Raw genomic sequence first — 19,403 nt, forward strand, 5'->3', positions numbered from 1 at the left:
GCATGTATTAGACGAATATAAGACGAGTGATCTTGTGACAGAAGTGCCTGATAGTGGTGGGATCGCCACGGGTACATTGCACGATGTCACAAGATAGTGTATTGGCGATAGTGCCACAGTCTGTGATGGATAGGTCAAGACACTTGCTGTTTGGTTATATCGACGTGGATAGAATCGGAGTTTCTTCTATTACTGTTGGTCGATATAGGAATACCAACATCTGAAAACCGGGATCCCTAGTCTAGGATTGAGTCTAGTCTGAGACGTGGAGTCACGAGTCGGATTGACATCATCATATTGATTTTATTTCCAGATTTTGATATATATATTTGATATCTGTTGCATGCTTTGTATTGATTATATGATTGCATGTTCGTTGATTTATACTGGGATTATATTCTCACCGGAATTATCCGGCTGTTGTCGTGTCTGTATGTGTGCATGGCAACAGGTGGGGCAGGATCAAGGTCGAAGAGATGAAGAGAGATCGTGATAGAGTGGAGACTATGGACTTTATTGTAGATAGGGTTTGAACACTTGATATTTAGCTGTTGAACCTTAGTTTGTATTGAATGTATGTTGTACAGGACTTGTACCTTATTTATACTGATATGTATAATAGATGAATTCCATTACGTTCCGCATTTAATACTGTATTTCATAAAAAAAATTTAGACCCTGGTTATTACAGTTGATTAATTTGTCCCAATGATGATTAAGAACATGATTAGCGTCCGGGTCCCACAAAACTGATTTAGCTCTTCTTGCATAACATTTATCCATTTAGGATCAGCAAGTGCTTCATCAGTTTTATTTGGTTCCAGTTGTGAAACAAAAGCTGAATGAATAAACAGATTAATTATTTGATTTCGCGTTCTTACCGGATCAAATGGGTTACCTATCACCAATTTTGGTGGATATGATTTCTTCCATCTGTATTCAGCATTTGTTGTATCGATCTCAGCAACTGTTTCAGTTGGCAACTGAATGTTTTCTTCATTTTCAGTTGCTGCTGCTTTAGTTGGTATTTGAGTATTATCATTTTGCTCTGCCAATTTATTATCAGGAACACTTTCTTGTTCAACTGATTGATCATGCACTTCTGGTTCTGGTGTTTGAAGAATATTTTGATTGATGTGATTTTGTTCTTCACTATCATCCTCCAAAATTATATCTCTAAAGCGATCAACTAGCTCAACTGGATCAGTTGGCTTATCAGTTAGTACGTTTTCATCAAATACCACATGAATTGACTCTTTGACATTCAAAGAGCATTTGTTAAATACTTTGTAAGCTTTACTAACTGATGAATAACCAAGAAATATTCCCTCTGCAGATTTAGCATCAAAAGCATTTAAATGATTTTTCCTATTTTCGAGAATAAAACATCAGCAGCCGAATATTTTAAAATATAATATCACACTTTTATGTCCATGTCAGATCTCATATGGTGTTTTCAAATGATTTTTAATAATCATTGATATGTTCTGAGTGTAACACGCAGTGTTTACTGCTTCTGCCCAAAACCTTTGAGAAATACCAGAATCAGCAAGCATTGTTCTAGCAGCTTCTTTAAGGGTTCGATTTTTTCTCTCAGCTACACCATTTTGCTGAGGTGTTCTAGCTGATAAGAGCTCATACTCGATCCCAGTGTTTTCTAAAAATTGTGAAAGCTTTTGATTGATGAATTCAGTCCCTCGATCAAACATTATCCTATCAATGCCAACTGATTTTTCATTTAATAATCTTTTGAAAAGTATAATCAGTTGTGCTGCAGTTTGGCCTTTTGATTTTAAAAAGATAACTCAAGTAAATCTTGAAAAATCATTAACGATCACCAAGGTGTATTTCATTCTCCCTAAACTCATGACTGGTATAGGACCAAAAAAATCCATATACAGCAGTTCTAAGCATCTGGATGATGATTTACTCCCCTTATTTTTAAATGAGGATCTTATTTGCTTACCAAACTGACATGCTGAAAAAATTGTATCCTTTGAAAAATATATTTTGGGCAAACTAGTTACAAGATCATGGTTACTCAGATAAGCAATAGACTTAAAGTTGAGGTGGTTCAACCTTTTATGTCATAACCAGTTCTTAGAAGATTTAGAAGCTATAAAACAAACTGGTGTATTAGGTTGATCAGTCCAACTTACTTTGTAATTGTTTCCACAACGATTTCCAGTTAAGATAATCTCATCAGTTGAGTTTCTAACTGTGCACGTGTGTGTGCTGAACTGAACTGAGAAATTGTTTCGCATAACTGACTGATGCTTATCAAGTTATAATTTAAATTCTCAACTAGTAAGACATCTTTAATAATAAAGTTAGCATGGATAAATTTATCTTTACCCACAGTTTTACCTTTGGAGTTGTCTCCAAAACTGATGTTTGGACCAGTGTAATTGATCAGCTGGGATATCAAATTCGCATTCCTTGTCATATGCCGCGAGCAACCACTGTCCAGATACTAAATTGATTCTTTTTTTGTACATGTCACCTGCAATCACACACAATGAATAATTTTGGTACCCATATCTATTTGGGCCCTAAACTGATTAGTCCTTTAGGAACCCAGACTTGGATCAGTCTAACCGACTTTCCACTTGATGTGTTCCAAATGGTTTTTCCTAGCTTGTGTGTGTTGTGTGCAGATGAAACAATATGTCCTTTAGCCTTGTTCAACAGGTTGTTCAGCAGATATCTTTTCTGAATTGGATTACATTTATGTTAATTGAAATAGCCATTTTGAGAAATCAGGTATAATGGTCCGAAAATTCGTGTTTGAAAATTTGCGAAAAAATTAAAAATTTTCTTTTAAAAATAATTAAAATGCCTCATTCACAAAATATATTGATAAATCAAGTTTAATGCTTAAAAATAGCAGCGGAAGAAATTATTGCTAACAAAATAACAAGTAAAGTAATCCAACAACTGATAAAAATGTTTGAGCATAAAAATGGCAAGTGCTGTAAATGAGGTTCTCGGGTTCCACTACTGCCGACTCAAGCTCGCTCACTGGTTCCCGCCCTCGGCCCCAACATCATCAGTACCTACAACAATCAAGTCTAGTGAGCCTAAAGACTCAGCATGCATATATCGTAAATAACGAGTAAATAATATAATAAAGTTGCATGGGAGTAAAAATATCATGTCATGAGGCATAACGTAAAAATAACTTATCACGAGCAATTATAATACGTGCATAACTGACTGAAAATCATAAGTGAAATGTTTGCTCCATAGAGCCCTGTAATGAAACAACATATAATAATTTTCTGGTGAGATTATGGTCTACGCAAGTGGCCCCTGCACTGAACTGAACTGAACTGAACTGAACTGACCGGTAACTGGCGACCGGGTGAAGTAATGAACGTTTGATCAGACTAATGCCACAGTATATTGGGTGGTACATAACTGAACTGACCGGTAACTGGCGACCGGATAATACAATGCCCCCATGATAGTGAAATGGCCATAAGCAATATCACATAAATCTCAAAAATGAATATTTTATATTTTTATGCACGTAATATAATTAAATGACATGATGAAATATCCTGTATTATTTTACCACATGGATTAGATCGTTCCCAGGCTCGCTGCAACCTAAATTTATCATGAAAATATGCAAATGATTTTCTTGACCAAACTTTGTAATTGAATCCAAAAACGAGACAATTACGCCCAACGACTTCGTATTTAATTATGACTCCGTGCCAACCCGAACCAACACCGAAATATCATTTAGTCATGATTAAAATACATCTAAAATGACGAAATAATGCTCCAAAAGTGATGCAAGTCGAAATTTTGGTGAATGGAGGCCAAAACATGAAACGCTCTTTCGAGAGTCAATTTGGTACATTGCACCGTAATTTCTCGTACGACCTCTAAAATGATCCGAATCACAAACGGCCAAAAACATGACCTTCCCAACTTGATGAGGCACAGTCCAGTCCAAGTCCATTGGCTAAAAGCCAACCAAGAACCCGAACGATCCACTGAACCGAAGCAGCAAGTTGCTGTCCACAAAATACAGCAGCAGTGCTTTGGTTTCCTTGCGTCGTTTGCAAGGCTAATGGCCATTGGGGCTTGAACCACCAACCAGAACCTCTTACCAACATCCTAGAGTATGGTTTGAACCATGGCTAAAGGCCAAAGGCCAACCAAGATCCACACCATTCCACCAAAAACCGAACAACACATGCAGTAGGGGAAAGGGGCCGAGGGGCTGTTCTTGTGTTTTGATTTAAAAACCGATGCAACCATGGACCAAGGCTTGAAAGGCCAACTTGGTCACGTCTTAGACATGCCAAGGAGGTGTCCCAACCATGGCTATAGCCCCTAGGGCAGCCAAGACCAGATACATCCTCCTTTGACAGCAAGAATCAAAATCAAAACTCAAAGTGACACTAAGGATGAGTTGCTGTAAATTCTGCATTTCAGCATGGATAGGGCTTGAACCAATGGACAAATGTGTTCCTAACATGTCCTAGTACATGCCTAGGAGCAGCCTTGGAAGCCTGGAATCGAACCAATACTTTAAACAATGAAAACAAGCCAACCCGTGAAGCATGAAATGGAAGAGCCGAAATCTGCACTTCATTTTTTTGAAAAGTGGTCATGTATTTCGATTTTGAGCTTAAATAAATCATGAGTGTGATGTTTTAAAATACTAATATGGCTTGATTGAAGAGTAAATAAAAACATATACATGCCTTGGTTCGTTTTGAAAGAAAAACGAACGAAACAACGACGCGGCGCGGAGGAGGCGGAGTGATCTTCTTGATCTTCCTTCTACTCGATTATTTTTCTCTAAATGCTCTCGGTTTTCCTCACTATTTTCTCACGAAAAATGTTCTGAAATGGTACTGAATTTCGGTGGTGAGGGAGAGGGGGAAATGGTTAGGAGAGTGAGGGGAGTTCCAATAATAAAGGGATTCAAATGGCATGACCAAGTCTTGCTCCCTTTTGAATTTGAAATGGTTTGATATCAAAATGATTTTTGGAGAGGGATGACCGATTCTTCATGCTAAACTAGGCTAGGATAATGATCTAATATTAATTAATGGGGTTTAATAGATGAAAGGATTATCATGCCAAGAAATAATAAAGAAAGGGTCAAAGGTGGTGAGTTGTCAAAGAATTATTGTCTCACTATAGGGTGGCCAAAAATTAGTCAAATAAGTGGAGGGGAAATATTGTTTAGTTAGTGTATTTTTAAACCTTTAGAGCCTTACCTATCCTTTAAATAATTTAGTGAATTAATACATTAATTATGGAACCTAAATGAACTTATTTCCTACTCACCTCAAGTTACTTAAATAATTCCTTAAACCTCCTTTTAACTTAAATTAACTTACTAGCTAGCTAAAATAAACTCTGGGAATGTTTTCTTAATTTTAAATTTTATCTCAAAACTCCAACTCCAGTCCGGCCTCACTGAATTAACTGAAAAGATAAAAAAATTTAAACTACTGCATAAAATAATTAACTTTAAAGAAAATCGTTTAAATACTCATGCAAATAAATCATTTTAATTTAAAATAGTAGAATTATGCATGGCTTATACGTAGTCTAATTTACGGGTTCTACATCAGGTGTTTATTGTTGAACGTTTTAGGTTGCCAGCTACGAATCAGTTGAAGTTTTAGGGCTATAACCAATTCCATACCTTTTAGCTTTGTTCTTATTTTTAATAGACTCCTCAACTGGTCTACTTGACTCAGGTTGTTCTTGTGCCACAGCTGATTTGACAAAGTGAATGTATTTTCCTTTGCCTATGTTCAGTTTTGGTTGATTATCACTGATAGAAGTTTCACCATGATTGATAAAACGTAAAACGGTTTTATCGGTAAATGGTTTTTACATATCTTGTATTTCAGTTAGTGCAACTGATGATTTATTTCATGCCTCAATAAGCTAAGTTTGCTTTGAATTCTCAAGCATTAACTGCTGAATCATATATTGATTCTTGCTTCTTTCAGCATTCAGCTCAGCAATCTCTCGTTTAAGACTCAACAGTTCAATTGATTCATCAGTTTCAGTTTTATCGTCATTGGGATCAGTTTGCTTTTCTTTAGCCTTCTCAACTGAGAGAGCTAGCTTGTGATACTCGTTGACCATGTCATGCAATGTAGAAATAAGTTCATCGCGTGTAAGTCAGTTGAACTAAAATCGAATACATGCTCACTGGTTGATTCTAGTTCTATGTCATCAGCCATCAGACACTTGAATTCCTCATCATCACTAGAGCTGCTCAAGCTCTCAGTTTCTAATTCATCGCTGTCAGATTCAGCCCATTTGGATTTACTTTCCTCAGCTAGAAGAACTTCGTGTTTCTTTCTGAATGATTTCTTATTATCTTTGGTTCTTCTTCTGTGCTCATGAGATTTCTTTCCCTTCTCAGCTGATACTCGACTATCCTTCTTTGGCTTAGGACAGTCAGCAATGAAGTGTCCAGTTTTTCCACAGTTGTAGCAAGCATTTGGTTCTTCCTTGGTGTCGTTCCTCTGATATTGTCTTTGAAAGGAACCTTGATTTCTTCTCATGAATCTTCCAAATTTTTTGACAAATAATGATATTACGAGTATTACTTAACTGATCAGCAGTTTTCTCAACTGAAGTAGTTGGTTCCAGTTTGACAGCACTAAAAACTGTTGTAGCTGCTGGTGTTGAAGTTCTCCTTCTCTCGTTTGTAGCTCAAACTCGTAAGCTTTTAGATCAGCAAATAGGTCGTGAAGTTCGACGTTATTTAGGTCCTTTGATTCTCGAATGGCCATGGTCTTAACATCACATTCTTTGGGAAGACGTCGAACAACTTTCACTGCAACTTATTTATTTGAATACACATCATATTCGTGCACAGATTCACCAATATTCATTTTGATGTTGTCGAATTTTTGAACAGCAACTGAGAGTTTATTTTCTTTGGTTTTCTCATTTCCTTCGCAAAGTTGGATCAGCTTCTCCTAGATTTTTTTTGCAGTTTTGCACATTTTTATTTTGCTGAAAGTGATTTTATCCAGCGTTTTGTACAAGATATCTTTGGCCACATTGTCCAAATTTGCTTTTCTTTTGTCCTTTGCTGTCCATTCTTCTCTTGGCTTTTCAATACGATGGGGTGTACCATCAGTTATGGCCACAGCAATATTGGCTTTCAGTATTCTCATTGGTCCGTCAGTAATAACATACCACATGTCATCATCTTGTGCAACTAGATGAGCATGTATTCTAATCTTTCAATCGTCGAACTCTTCTCTTGAGAACACTGGAATTTTTTTGAAGGAAGACATGGTGATCAGATTTTGTAGATAGGAATATTCAAGAACAAGATTCAACTGCTCTGATACCACTTGATATGATCGGTTGGTAGTGAAAGTGTTTTTAGAAGGGAGGTTAAATAAACACTTGAAAATTAAAACACCTTTTTCGAATGATGAGTTAGTTTGGTGAAAAAATAAACTCGGGAATCTTGTTATGTCAATATCAATCAGTTAACTTATAAAAGTGCGGAAATAAACTGAATGACAGATAAAATATAACTGAGATTTAGAGACTCAAGATTTATGGAAGTTCGTATATTTCAATCACTCATACGTCACCCCTTCTATCTATAAGATAGGATATACACCAAAAGACTTTGATCATTACAAGACTTGTACAGACCCCCTTCAGTTTTGGACTGAAGAATACTAAACTAAAACTCATAGTTTCAATAGAGTTTATCAATTCTCAAATGATCTGAAACTACTTGACACAACTGATCTCTTTAAGATCGAATAATACAACGATATATGTTTGTGCTTGTAAGCTCAATGTATAGCATTTGAATGCTATGAATATATACGCTAAATGTGAGCTTTTGAAATCTTTGAGTATGAACATAAAGCCTAGTAAGAATTTCAACAAAATAACAACTTGGTTCTATGTGTCAATTAATTTTTCTCAATTTCTCTTCACGACTATTTATAGTCTTTGCTTCCAACGGTAACAATGAATGTTTTTGAATCTTTTTATCAGTTTTTTGTCACGTCAATATCTTTCTTACAGTCGTACACTGTAGCATTGCTGATATGAGGCGTTCCCACTACATGTTACAGTCTGCTTTTATACTGTGTCAGTTGATAGTTACATTCCTTAACTGATGATGTGTCAAACTATCAGTTTGACACAGCTGATGGAACTAGTTGATAGCTCACAAATGATTGCAGTTAGACTGATCAGTTCCAATTGATCATCCAGTTGACTACAAAATTCAGTTGGCTTAGTTCAGTTTCCTTGTCTGCGAACTAATCTTCAGTTAGGCAAATATATTTTGCGTATATTTTGGATCAGTTCTATTCAGTCTTCTTTATCAGTTAGTTCAATCTTTAATCGCTCTGTTTGTCAAACTTCTGAAATTAAGTTTCCAAAAATAACATATGCTCTTCCCACAGTAGGGGCATTCTTCTCTAGGTAATCAGCAGCTTTGTGCCCTTCCTCCTTGCAAATGAAGCACCTAAAAGATTCCCACATTCATTTTCCATAGTGTAAACGATCGTGCTCCTTGCCAGGTTGTCTATCAGCAGGCTTTGGTGCTCCAGGAAGTGGTGGCTTTGGTGGTCCTTGCTTCTTGACTTGACCTTGGGGATTTTGAGGCCCTTGAGGTCTAGGAGAACCCATACATGGCTTCTTTTTTGGCTGATTATGCTGTTGGTTTTGCTGTCTCTTGCACTGCGCTTCAAAATCAATATCTTTCAAGGCTTGCTCAGCCTGAAACGCATAGGCAGTCGCAGTAGCATAATCCAAAGGACGCATCATCATAACATCATGGCGAATAGTAGGTCGTAGGCGGCCATCAAGAAAGTGCCTCATATTCTCCGCAGTGTCCCTCACAATAAAGCGTACAAAGTGACAACCCCTATCGAACTTCCTAACAAACTCAGCAACAAACGTCTCTCCCTGACGGAGAGTCATAAATTCCCTCTTCAGTCGCCCTCTAACATCAGCAGTAATATATTTCTCATAGAATATCTCCTTGAAACGAGCCCAAGTGAGAGTAACAATATTAATCCATGCTCAATTCCTTCCCACCATAAAGAAGCATCATCTCTAAACATGTAAGTGGCACATATCACACGGTCGACATCCCCCATATTCAGATAGCGAAAGTGCACATCGAGTCCACGAATCCAAGCCTCAGCAGCAAAGGATCGGTGGTACCAGAAAATTCTTTCGGTGCTAACCTGCGGAACTGATCATAAACATCCTGCTGTGGCCTAGGAGCTTGCTGAAACTGATCAAATAAACGAGCCATACCCTCCAAATCTGGCGTAGCAGCATCCCCATTAGGAGGTGGGGATGCATTAACATTACGATCCTTAGTAGCCTCTGCATGCCTATCAGTACTAGTGCATGTCTAGGAGGCATTATATCTGAATGTTTTCCAAATTCTAAACGTAACCAACATGCATTTAAATCTAAGTTTTCTAATCATGTAACATATTCTAATCCATTTAGCAATTTAAGCATATATTATCAAAAAGCTACTAAACATGTGACGTAAACGTATAATTCATGTAATCATGCAGGTAACATCATATAAAGCATGTAAACTTGCAGATTGAGGCTTGACGACTGAGCTTCCCGGCACTGGTTGTGGCACAACCCTCCTCTACAGAACCATTGCTCTAATACTACCTGAAACGTCCACTACTCGTTTTGCTTAAAACGTACTAATTTTTTTTTTAAAAAAAATACTCACTAATTCCAATCGGCCGAAAATCAACACACACATAAAAATATTTTGGAACCCATTTTTAAAATAAAACAACCATCTACAATTGAAAATCAAAGGAAATAGTTTAAAATATAAAATCATCCAACATTTTACCAAACCAAAAAGCATTATTTGAGAAGTATAGCTCATACTATCAACCTCTCAAAAACCTCTCAAAAAGAATAAATAAAAGGCTTAAAAATATTTAATCATAAACATAAACGTAAATGCGAAAAGCTAGAAGCGCTGGTCCACGAGTTATGTGCACATTCAGCCCAGTCAGATCAACCATCAAGACCTCCACTACCATCAACATCAAACTCACCTGCATCTATCACACCTAGTAATTTTAGAGACTCAACACACCATAATCTTGATAACAACATAATATGTATACAGATCATATGCAACAGTGAAAATACTTGTACTTAAAATAAAATTTTCATGATCATGTATAACTTAAACATATTCATATCATCATCAACATATTTATATCCACAATAAACATACACATATTCATATTCATATTCGTTGAATTCATATCGTTGATTGCGACTTTCGTATTCGTAATGGGGGCAATGGATCCATCTACATGTAACCACAGTACTGGGCGGCGGGGATATCAGCGACACTCTCACCCGTCAACTGAGCCTTGGCCTTACGTATTAACATATCATCGTATTCGTATTAGTCACAATCGCTTCACATCCTTCAATATTTCGTATTTTAATCACTTTATAAAATCATACATAATAATATCATTTTTCTTTTAAATCAAGCATGCAACATATCTTTTAAATGTCCATAATAATTCATAAAAATTCGTAAACATTTAAAATAGACATTTTAACATATAAAACAGTAATCAGAGCATTGCCATGATATTTACTATTTTCTAGGTGTAAAATTATCGTTTTACCCCTAGATGTAAAAACCCTCGAATTTAAATTTTTCTTAATTTCATTGACTATAGAATATCCCAAATAATTATTTAAACTTAAATTAAATTTATCACAATTTTCTTTAGCTTAAATTCTAGACTTATCAATTATTCCTTAATTATTTATTTTTAATGTGTTTTAACCCCGAATTAATTCCAATTTTAATATAAAATTCCCAAATTAAAAACTTAGACTTTTTATATTATTTTAGCCCTCGTGAATCATGACTCGACCCCCGTGAGCCATGTTTCAAATTTAAAACCAATAATAAAACCCAAACCGAACCACCTAGACTACACCTCGAGCCATATTAGTTTTTCCATGATCAATGCCGGACCCATCATGAACCAACTTCGAACTAGACCCTCCCTACTGGACTCTTAGCACCCCAGGAACCTGATCCTAGTTCCAACCGAAAGCCACAACCTAAGCTGCAAGCCACGACCGTGACTCCTTATTGACATGGACTCCTCGAGGTCGCGCCTAGGACCTAGCCACCGGACCAGCCCCTGAACCAGACCCTTGTGCACCCTCTTAGGTCATCCGTAATAAGAAGGATATTTCCTTCAAATATTTGTGGACCCCTAATCAACATCATCAATCAAATATTTCTCTCCTCAAATATCTCATATTTCACAATCAAATATCACACCAACCAAATATATATGGGTCCCACTGTCACTTTAATTAATATTTTATTTTCATTTAAAAAAAATCATTTCACCACTTTAATTACTTTCATCTATTATTTAGTATTATATTTTAATTGAAATATAAAATTAAAAAGTTTATAACGATTATTTTTGAATAACTAATTTGTAAAAAAACAAAAATTAATAAAACTAAACGAACTATACAAAACTAATTTACTACAAAACAATATTTATAACATTAATAATAAAAAATTACAAACCAAAAAACAACATTTATAATTATAATAATAATTCAAAATTATTAATTCACGAAAATACTAAAAAAAAGACATGAAAACATAAATTACAAACCACACATATAGTCAAATACACCAGTCGTTCACTCATCACGACGACATGTCTCCCAAATGTGTTCAACCAAATTGTGACGAAGCTGATGATGCATATGACTATCACGTATCTGTATTTCTTCGAAGGTATTCGCCAAATTCTGTGGTTGAACCCTAATTGACTATGAAATTATCTCATTCTTCAAAATCCCACATTGATATTGCATGACCCTCATCCTCAACTGTAGAACCCGTAAATTAGACTACGTATAAGCCATGCATAATTCTAGTATTTTAAATTAAAATGATTTTATTGCATGAGTATTTAAATATTTTTCTTTAAAGTTAATTATTTTATGCAGTAGTTTAATTTTTATCTTTTCAGTTAATTCAGTGAGGTCGGACTGGAGTTGGAGTTTTGAGATAGAATTTAAGATTAAGAAATCATTCCCAGAGTTTATTTTAGCTAGCTAATAAGTTGATTTAAGTTAAAAGGAGGTTTAAGGAATTAATTTAGTAACTTGAGGTAAGTAGGAAATAAGTTCATTTAGGTTCCTTAATTGAGGTGTTAATTCACTAAATTAATTAAAGGATAGGTAAGGCTCTTAAGGTTTAAAAATTTACTAGCTAAACAATATTTTCACTCCATTTATAGGCTAAATTTCGGCCACCCCTAGTTGATCAACATTTCTTTGCCAACTCATCTTTGACCCTTTCCTTGTTATTTATTAGTAGGATAATCCCTTCATTTTTTTTATCACCATTTAATTAATAATAAACTTTATCCTAGCCTTGTTATGGCATGTAAAATCGGTCATTGATCCCTCCAACAAATCATTTGATATCAAGCAAATTCAAAATTCAAAAAGAGGGAGACTTGGTCATACCATTTGTATCCCTTTATTATTGGATCCCCCTCACTCTCCTAACCATCACTTCCCCTCCCCCATGACCGAAATTGAGAGCATTTCAGAGTGAAAAAAAACGTGAGCATCATAGCAAGAATTAGGAGAGAAAACGGAGAAAGAAAACAACGTAGCAAAGCGCTCCATCTCCTCCGCGCCGCGTCGTTGCGTTTCGTTCGTTTTCTTTTCAAAACGAAACAAGTCATGCATATGTTCTTCTTTGCTCTTCAATCAAGTCGTATTATGATTTTTAAACATTACATGATCATGGTTTGATAGCCAAAACCGAAATATATCAAGAACATTTCGAAAATAAAAGATGCAGAATTTTTCGGTTCCTCTTGTGCTTCACGGGTTGCATTGTTTTGATGGTTTCAGGTATTGTTTCGATTCCAGGCTCCCAAGGTTGCTTCTAGGCATGTACTAGGACATGTTAGGAACACATTTGTCCATTGGTTCGAGTCCCATGCTAGCCGAAATCAAGAGATGACAGCAACACCCCATTAAGTGTCATTGTGTGCTTGATTTTTTTGAGTTGTTGTCCATAGAGGAAGTTTCTGATCTTGGCTGTCCTAGGGGCCTATAGCCATGGTTATAACACTTCCCTAGCATGTCTAAGACGTGACCAAGTCGCCCTTTTGAGGCTTGGTCCATGGTTGCATTGGTTTTTAAATCAAAACACAAGAACAGCCCCTTCGACCCTTTTTAAATTCTGCATGTGTCCTCTCGGTTGTGGGTGTTGGTGTGGATCTTGGTGGCTCTTTAGCCCTTAGCCATGGTTCAAACCATACCCTAGGATGTTGGTAAGAGGTTCTGGTTGGTGGTTCAAGCCCCAATGGCCATTAGCCTCGCAAACGACGCAAGGAAACCAAAGCACAGCTGCTGTATTTTTGTGGACAGCAACTTGCTGCTTTGGTTCAGTGGCTCGTTCGAGTTCTTGGTTGGCTTTTAGCCAATGGCCTTGGACTGAACAGTGCCTCATCAAGTTAGGAAGGTCATGTTTTTGGCCGTTTGTGATTCGGATCATTTTTGAGGTCGTACGAGAAATTACGGTGTGATGTGCCAAATTGACTCTCGGAAAAGCGTTTCATGTTTTGGCCTCTATTCACCAAAATTTCGGCCCTTGTCATTTTAGGAGCATTATTTCATCATTTTAAGTGTATTTTAATCATGACTAAATGATAGTTCGGTGTTGGTTCGGGTTGGCTCGGAGTCATGATTAAATACGAAGTCGTTGGACGTAATTGTCTCGTTTTTTGGATTCAATTACTAAGTTTGGTCAAGAAAACCATTTGCATATTTTTCATGATAAATTTAAGTCGCAGTGAGCCTGGGATCGATCCAATCCATGTGGTAAAATAATACAGGATATTTCATTATGTCATTTAATTATATTACGTGCATAAAATGGAAAATATTCATTTTTGAGATTTATGCGATATTGCTTGTGGCCATTTCACTATCATGGGAGCATTGTATTATCCGGTCGTCAGTTACCGGTCAGTTCAGTTATGTACCACCCAGTATACTGTAGCATTAGTCTGATCAGACGTTCATTACCTCACCCGGTCACCAGTTACCGGTCCGGTCGCCAGTTACCGGTCAGTTCAGTTCAGTGCAGGGGCCACTTGCGTAGACCATAATCTCAACAGAAAATTTATGACATGCTATTTTATTATAGGGCTCCAAGGAGCAAACATTTTCACTGTGATTTTCAGTTCAGTTATGCACGTATTATAATTGCTCATGACAAGTTATTTTCACTTTATGCCTCATGACATAATATTTTACTTCCATTCAATTTTTACTTATTATTTACTCGTTATTTATGATATATGCATGCTGAGACTTTAGGCTCACTAGACTTGATTGTTGTAGGTACTGATGATGTCGGGGCCGAGGGCGGGGACCAGTGAGCTAGCTTGGTTGGCAGTAATGGAACCCGAGGACCTCATTTACAGCATTCGCCATTTTTATGCCCAAACATTTTATCAGTTGTTGGATACTTTAACTTGTTATTTTGGCGAGTACTAATTTCTTCCGCTGCTATTTTGAACATTTAAACTTGATTTATCAGTTGATTTTGTGAATGAGGCAATTTTGATTTTTTTAAAAAGAAAATTTTTAATTTTTCCGCAAATTTTCAAACATGAATTTTCGGGCCATTATATCAACAATCATGTTGTGTAAGATAATGCATGTATAGATGATTTCTTTGCATTTATCTATAAACCAATGTCTCCCTGGGCCTCTTATAATTTCCCAACGAGCTTGGAGAACCCCAAATGCCCGTTCAACATCTTTTCTTGCAGCCTCTTGTCTTTCTTTGAATTTTATTCTTTGGGATCCTATGGGCATGAAAAACTCTTCACGAAAGTGGCCCATTCCGGGTATATACCATCTGTTAAGTAGTATCCTTTAGTATATTGTGTACCATTCACTAGAAAATTAACATCTGGTGCATTTTCTTTCAAGACATTAAAAAAAGGCGACTCGTTAAGGACATTGATGTCATTACGAGACCAAGCCACTCCAAAAAAGGCATGCCATATCCACAAGTCCGCTGATGAAACTGTCTCAACCACAATTGTTGGGTAGCCATGATAGCCTCGAGTGTACTGGGCTCTCCACGTGACCGGACAATTTTTCCAAGACCAATGCATGAAATCAAGGCTTTCTAACATGCCAAGAAAACCATGTCTTTGCTCATGCATTTCAAGCAAACGAGCGATGCCGGTTGCATTTGGTTTTCTTAAGTACACACGCCCATATATTTGCATAACACATTGACAAAAGTTGGACAAGCATTCAAGTACAGTTGTTTCACCCATCCTTAGATACTCGTCCAATTGGTCGGATGGGCCTCTATAAGCTAGTTGGCGGATAGCTGCCGTGCATTTCTGAAGTGGCGATAAGCTTTTTCTTCTCGCAGCATCTTCTCTCCATTTAAAATATCCATCTGGATGATTTTTCAAATCAGTGACTATACGCAAAAACAGCTCCTTTCTCATTCGGAATCTCCGTCGGAACATGTCATCGGTATAAACCAGATCAGTAGAGAAATAATCATTAACAAGTTGAATGTGCCCATCTACACACTAATTGATCGTCTTCTTTGTGCATTTCCATAAGAAGTTTGAATGAATTCAGCCGCTCTACGTTGATTATGCACCATCTTCATGAATAATTCTTCACCAATATCCGATGTTTTTATCTTCTGGAATGTTTTTTCTGTTATTTTGAGTAGGATCTTGAGTCATTTTGGAACAAATGAATAGTTGAATATAAGAGAGAATGCAGACTGGATGTATTGTGCAGAATAATGAATGATTCATTTCCTACTTATATACATTTTCGTAACAGCTATTTCGTAACTGCTTGTAGGTAACGGCTATTTTGTAACAGCTAGTTCATACTTTTATCCACACACATATTATATATATATATATATATCTGTGTGTGTGTGTGTGTAATATATATTATAGATCATTCACAAATGAATACATGATTTAAAAATAGAAGTTTCAAACCACATTACATGTTCAATCTTTTATAAAAACATAAATTGTAAACCACACAAATAATAAAAACACACTAAAATACATGATTTAAAAACATAAATTGCAAACCACACACATAATAAAAACACACTAAAATACATCATTTAAAAATATAAATTGCAAACCACACACATAATAAAATACATGACATCAAATAGAAATCTCAAACCACATTACATGTTCAATCTTTTTTTGAGCTGCTCACATATCGCTAGATGGTTATGAAGTTGTTCATCTGTCATACCTCGTGTGTCCATTACGAGTAGTTTATGAGCTTGAATGAGTTGATCCATTTTCTTGTTGTTATTATATTCCTCCATCTGTGTTGCTGATTGTTGCATAGCCTCGGTAATTTGATCAACATGGGTCACTCTTTCTTTGTCTTTCTTTTTTGCGTCCTTATGTCCCATAGGACGAGATCGGGCTTCATTGTACTCTGTATCAACACTTGGTGTATCATTAGACGAGTCAGTATGTGCACCTGATGATTTGGATGTCCTTGCCTTCTTTGCAGACCGGTGTCCTGAGGACTGGGTAGCATACATAGGAATAACTTTAACAATCCTCCACACGTGTTCATATTGAAAAGTAGATTTGAATGTACTCTTTTATTCTTCATGAGCCCGCATCATCAAATCCTCGTCACTCCATCGACTTGGTCGATCTGTGTACCATTTATTGTAAATTCCATTATATCTATTAACGATCCTTTTCACCGCAGCTCAGTGTGTTTTGGATTTCTCTGCAGTCCTTTTTTTAGCTTTCTTGTCTTGATTGGTATTGTAGTATTCTACAACCAATTTCCAAAAAGACTCACTCTTCTAGGCATTACCAACGGTTGGGTTTTTGCTCATCATTGTGTATGCTGCTGCAAGGAGCTTATCATCTACTATTGTCCACGATATCCGCTTGCCATGATCTCCATCTGAATCTTGGCCCATCTCGCTTGCCTGATTGAGAGTAATATTTTCAAGTCCTATTTGAGACGAGAAAGGAGGAAATTGTGAATTTCGGAATTCGTAAGGTGCTTCTACCCCTTTATACTGTCACTTGCATCAACACTAGCCCTTCTCGATTCAGTTGATTGAAGCCCCGGTGATTGAACATGATTAATTCCATGGGATGGAGCTTGCACAAAATATTGGCTAATCTGCCAATATTCTGGGGGACATGTATTCCACGGAGTTAGAGGGGCGTTAAAAAAATATGGTGGTGGATATGGAAAATGTTGCAAATTCTATGGTTGCTGAGTAAGAAATGGAAATGGAAGATGTTGGACACTCGGACGAACTCGAGAATTTTCTCCACTTAAATTTTCGTCGATATTTGGAGAGTTCAAAAGATCCCTAAAAAATTTATTGGAACTATTATCCATTCCAAAAAAATTTTGTATGTAAACTGTTTTTGTGAGAGAAATATGTATGTATGATGTTGAAAATATGAATTTTAATTTCTTAAAAACTTGTGTATTTATAGACTAAAATTTGAACATTATCCAACGTTCTTAATTGTTCAGAGAAAATAACGTTGTGCAGATTTCATTCACTTGTCCATTTATATTTCACATAATAATTAAATATAATTAAATAAATAATAAAAAATGAAAAAAAATAAATAAAAAGAAACACAGCTTGTAAGGCCCGAGAATTTTATCCTATTAATCTGAAATGATTTGGAGATAATTGATATGATTATAGACGGAAAAGATCGGACCAGAAAAGAAGAGATAATGCATGAAAATGTGCGAGGAACAGTAGCCTTCGCGCATATGCGCGGCACAGATGCGCGCATATGCACGACGTGGGTAGAGGACCTCGCGCATATGCGGGAAGTGAGTCGCGCATATGCGCGAGACTGTACAAGAGAAGTCCAGAGGACCTCGCGCATATGCGCGGAGATGAGTCGCGCATATGCGCGAGCTGCCGAGAAGCTTATCCACGAGACCCGTAGGTCTCGCACATATGCGCCGATATTAGTCGCGCATATGCGCGAGACGTGCAGCAGGCACACCGAGCCACTTGGCTTATTGCATGTGCGTGGATGTATATATATATATATATATATATATATATATATATATATATGTGCATCTTAATTTTTCAGAACAAGAAAACGAAAAGGAAATCGAAGAAAGGGAAGGAAAATCTCTACGCCGTTTTTGAGAAATCCGCCCGTCCGATTTTGAATCCGACTTCAGTACTGTGTTCCTATCGACGTAGGCTACAACTGGACGTAAGTTTTGCTACGTTTTGATATGATTTGAAATTATGGTATTGTCAGAATCTGATATGATTCATATATGATGTTCTTGTCATGTTAGACATCGTATAATCGAAACCGGACTGGAGAACAAATACCATATGAAATTGTTATGATTTTCGGAGCAGTTTTGAAGTCGATTTGATATCAGAATTGAATTGTTATCGATTATGAGGTGTTAGAATTGATATCTGACTGAGATGATATTGTTGGGTATATTAAGATTATGACATTATATTGTTGAAACAGAATTTGATTGAATTATGATTATATCCAGTATTGATTGAGTGGTGTATTGATACCGTACCCTCAATATTGTTATTGTCTGATTGTGTATTGACAGGCTTTGAGTTCGAGACTTCGACAGAGTCAGAGTATCAAAAAGAAAGGTATAAATTAATGTTGAGTTGAGATTGCACAACTCGAGTGAGGTTTGACTCGAGTTTCCCTAAATCACATACTTAGTTTATTGCATTGATATTTGTAATTAATGAGATTGATGTTTGTAGTCTATTGATTTATAGCCACTGCATGTATTGACTACTGATTCGCTAGTCATCGGCTGATTCGCCTAGTTACTGTATGCATGTATTGATTGCTGATTCGCTAGTCATTGGCTGATTCGCCAAGTTACCGGCTGATTCGTCTGGCTATCGGCTGATTCGCCTAGTCCCTGACTGATTCGTCTAATTATTGGCTGTTTCGCTTAATCCTTGACTGATTCGTCAATTCTGTGGCTGTTTCGCCCAGACACTGGATATAGGAATTATATCGATGCCGTTTAGGGTTGAGTCATTCCTATCGACTGAGATTCGATATAATTCTCAATATTCAAAATCGGGATCCCTAGATTAGGAATGAGTCGAGTCTGAGACGATGCATTGTTTGAGTCAAGTCTGATACGACTAGTTGATTTACAGTTTTGATATCATACATTTTTGTTGATTGGCTGCATGTGAATGATATATGCTTTTGTATATGTTTTTATAT

General features: G+C 36.6%; 1 protein-coding gene across 1 annotated transcript; it reads right to left on the reverse strand.

Annotated features, from left to right (window-relative positions):
* Positions 1-14,942: 14,942 nt before the first annotated feature.
* Positions 14,943-16,699, reverse strand: LOC142530572 (uncharacterized). The gene is made up of 2 exons (XM_075636401.1): positions 16,399-16,699; positions 14,943-15,553 (listed from the first exon to the last, which is right to left on the reverse strand). The coding sequence occupies exons 1-2, from the start codon at positions 16,697-16,699 to the stop codon at positions 14,943-14,945; spliced, it is 912 nt and encodes a 303-aa protein (XP_075492516.1).
* Between the last annotated feature and the right edge of the window lie 2,704 nt (positions 16,700-19,403).

This window comes from Primulina tabacum, chromosome 17 (genome assembly GCF_025594145.1).
Source record: "Primulina tabacum isolate GXHZ01 chromosome 17, ASM2559414v2, whole genome shotgun sequence".
Lineage (NCBI taxonomy): Eukaryota > Viridiplantae > Streptophyta > Magnoliopsida > Lamiales > Gesneriaceae > Primulina > Primulina tabacum.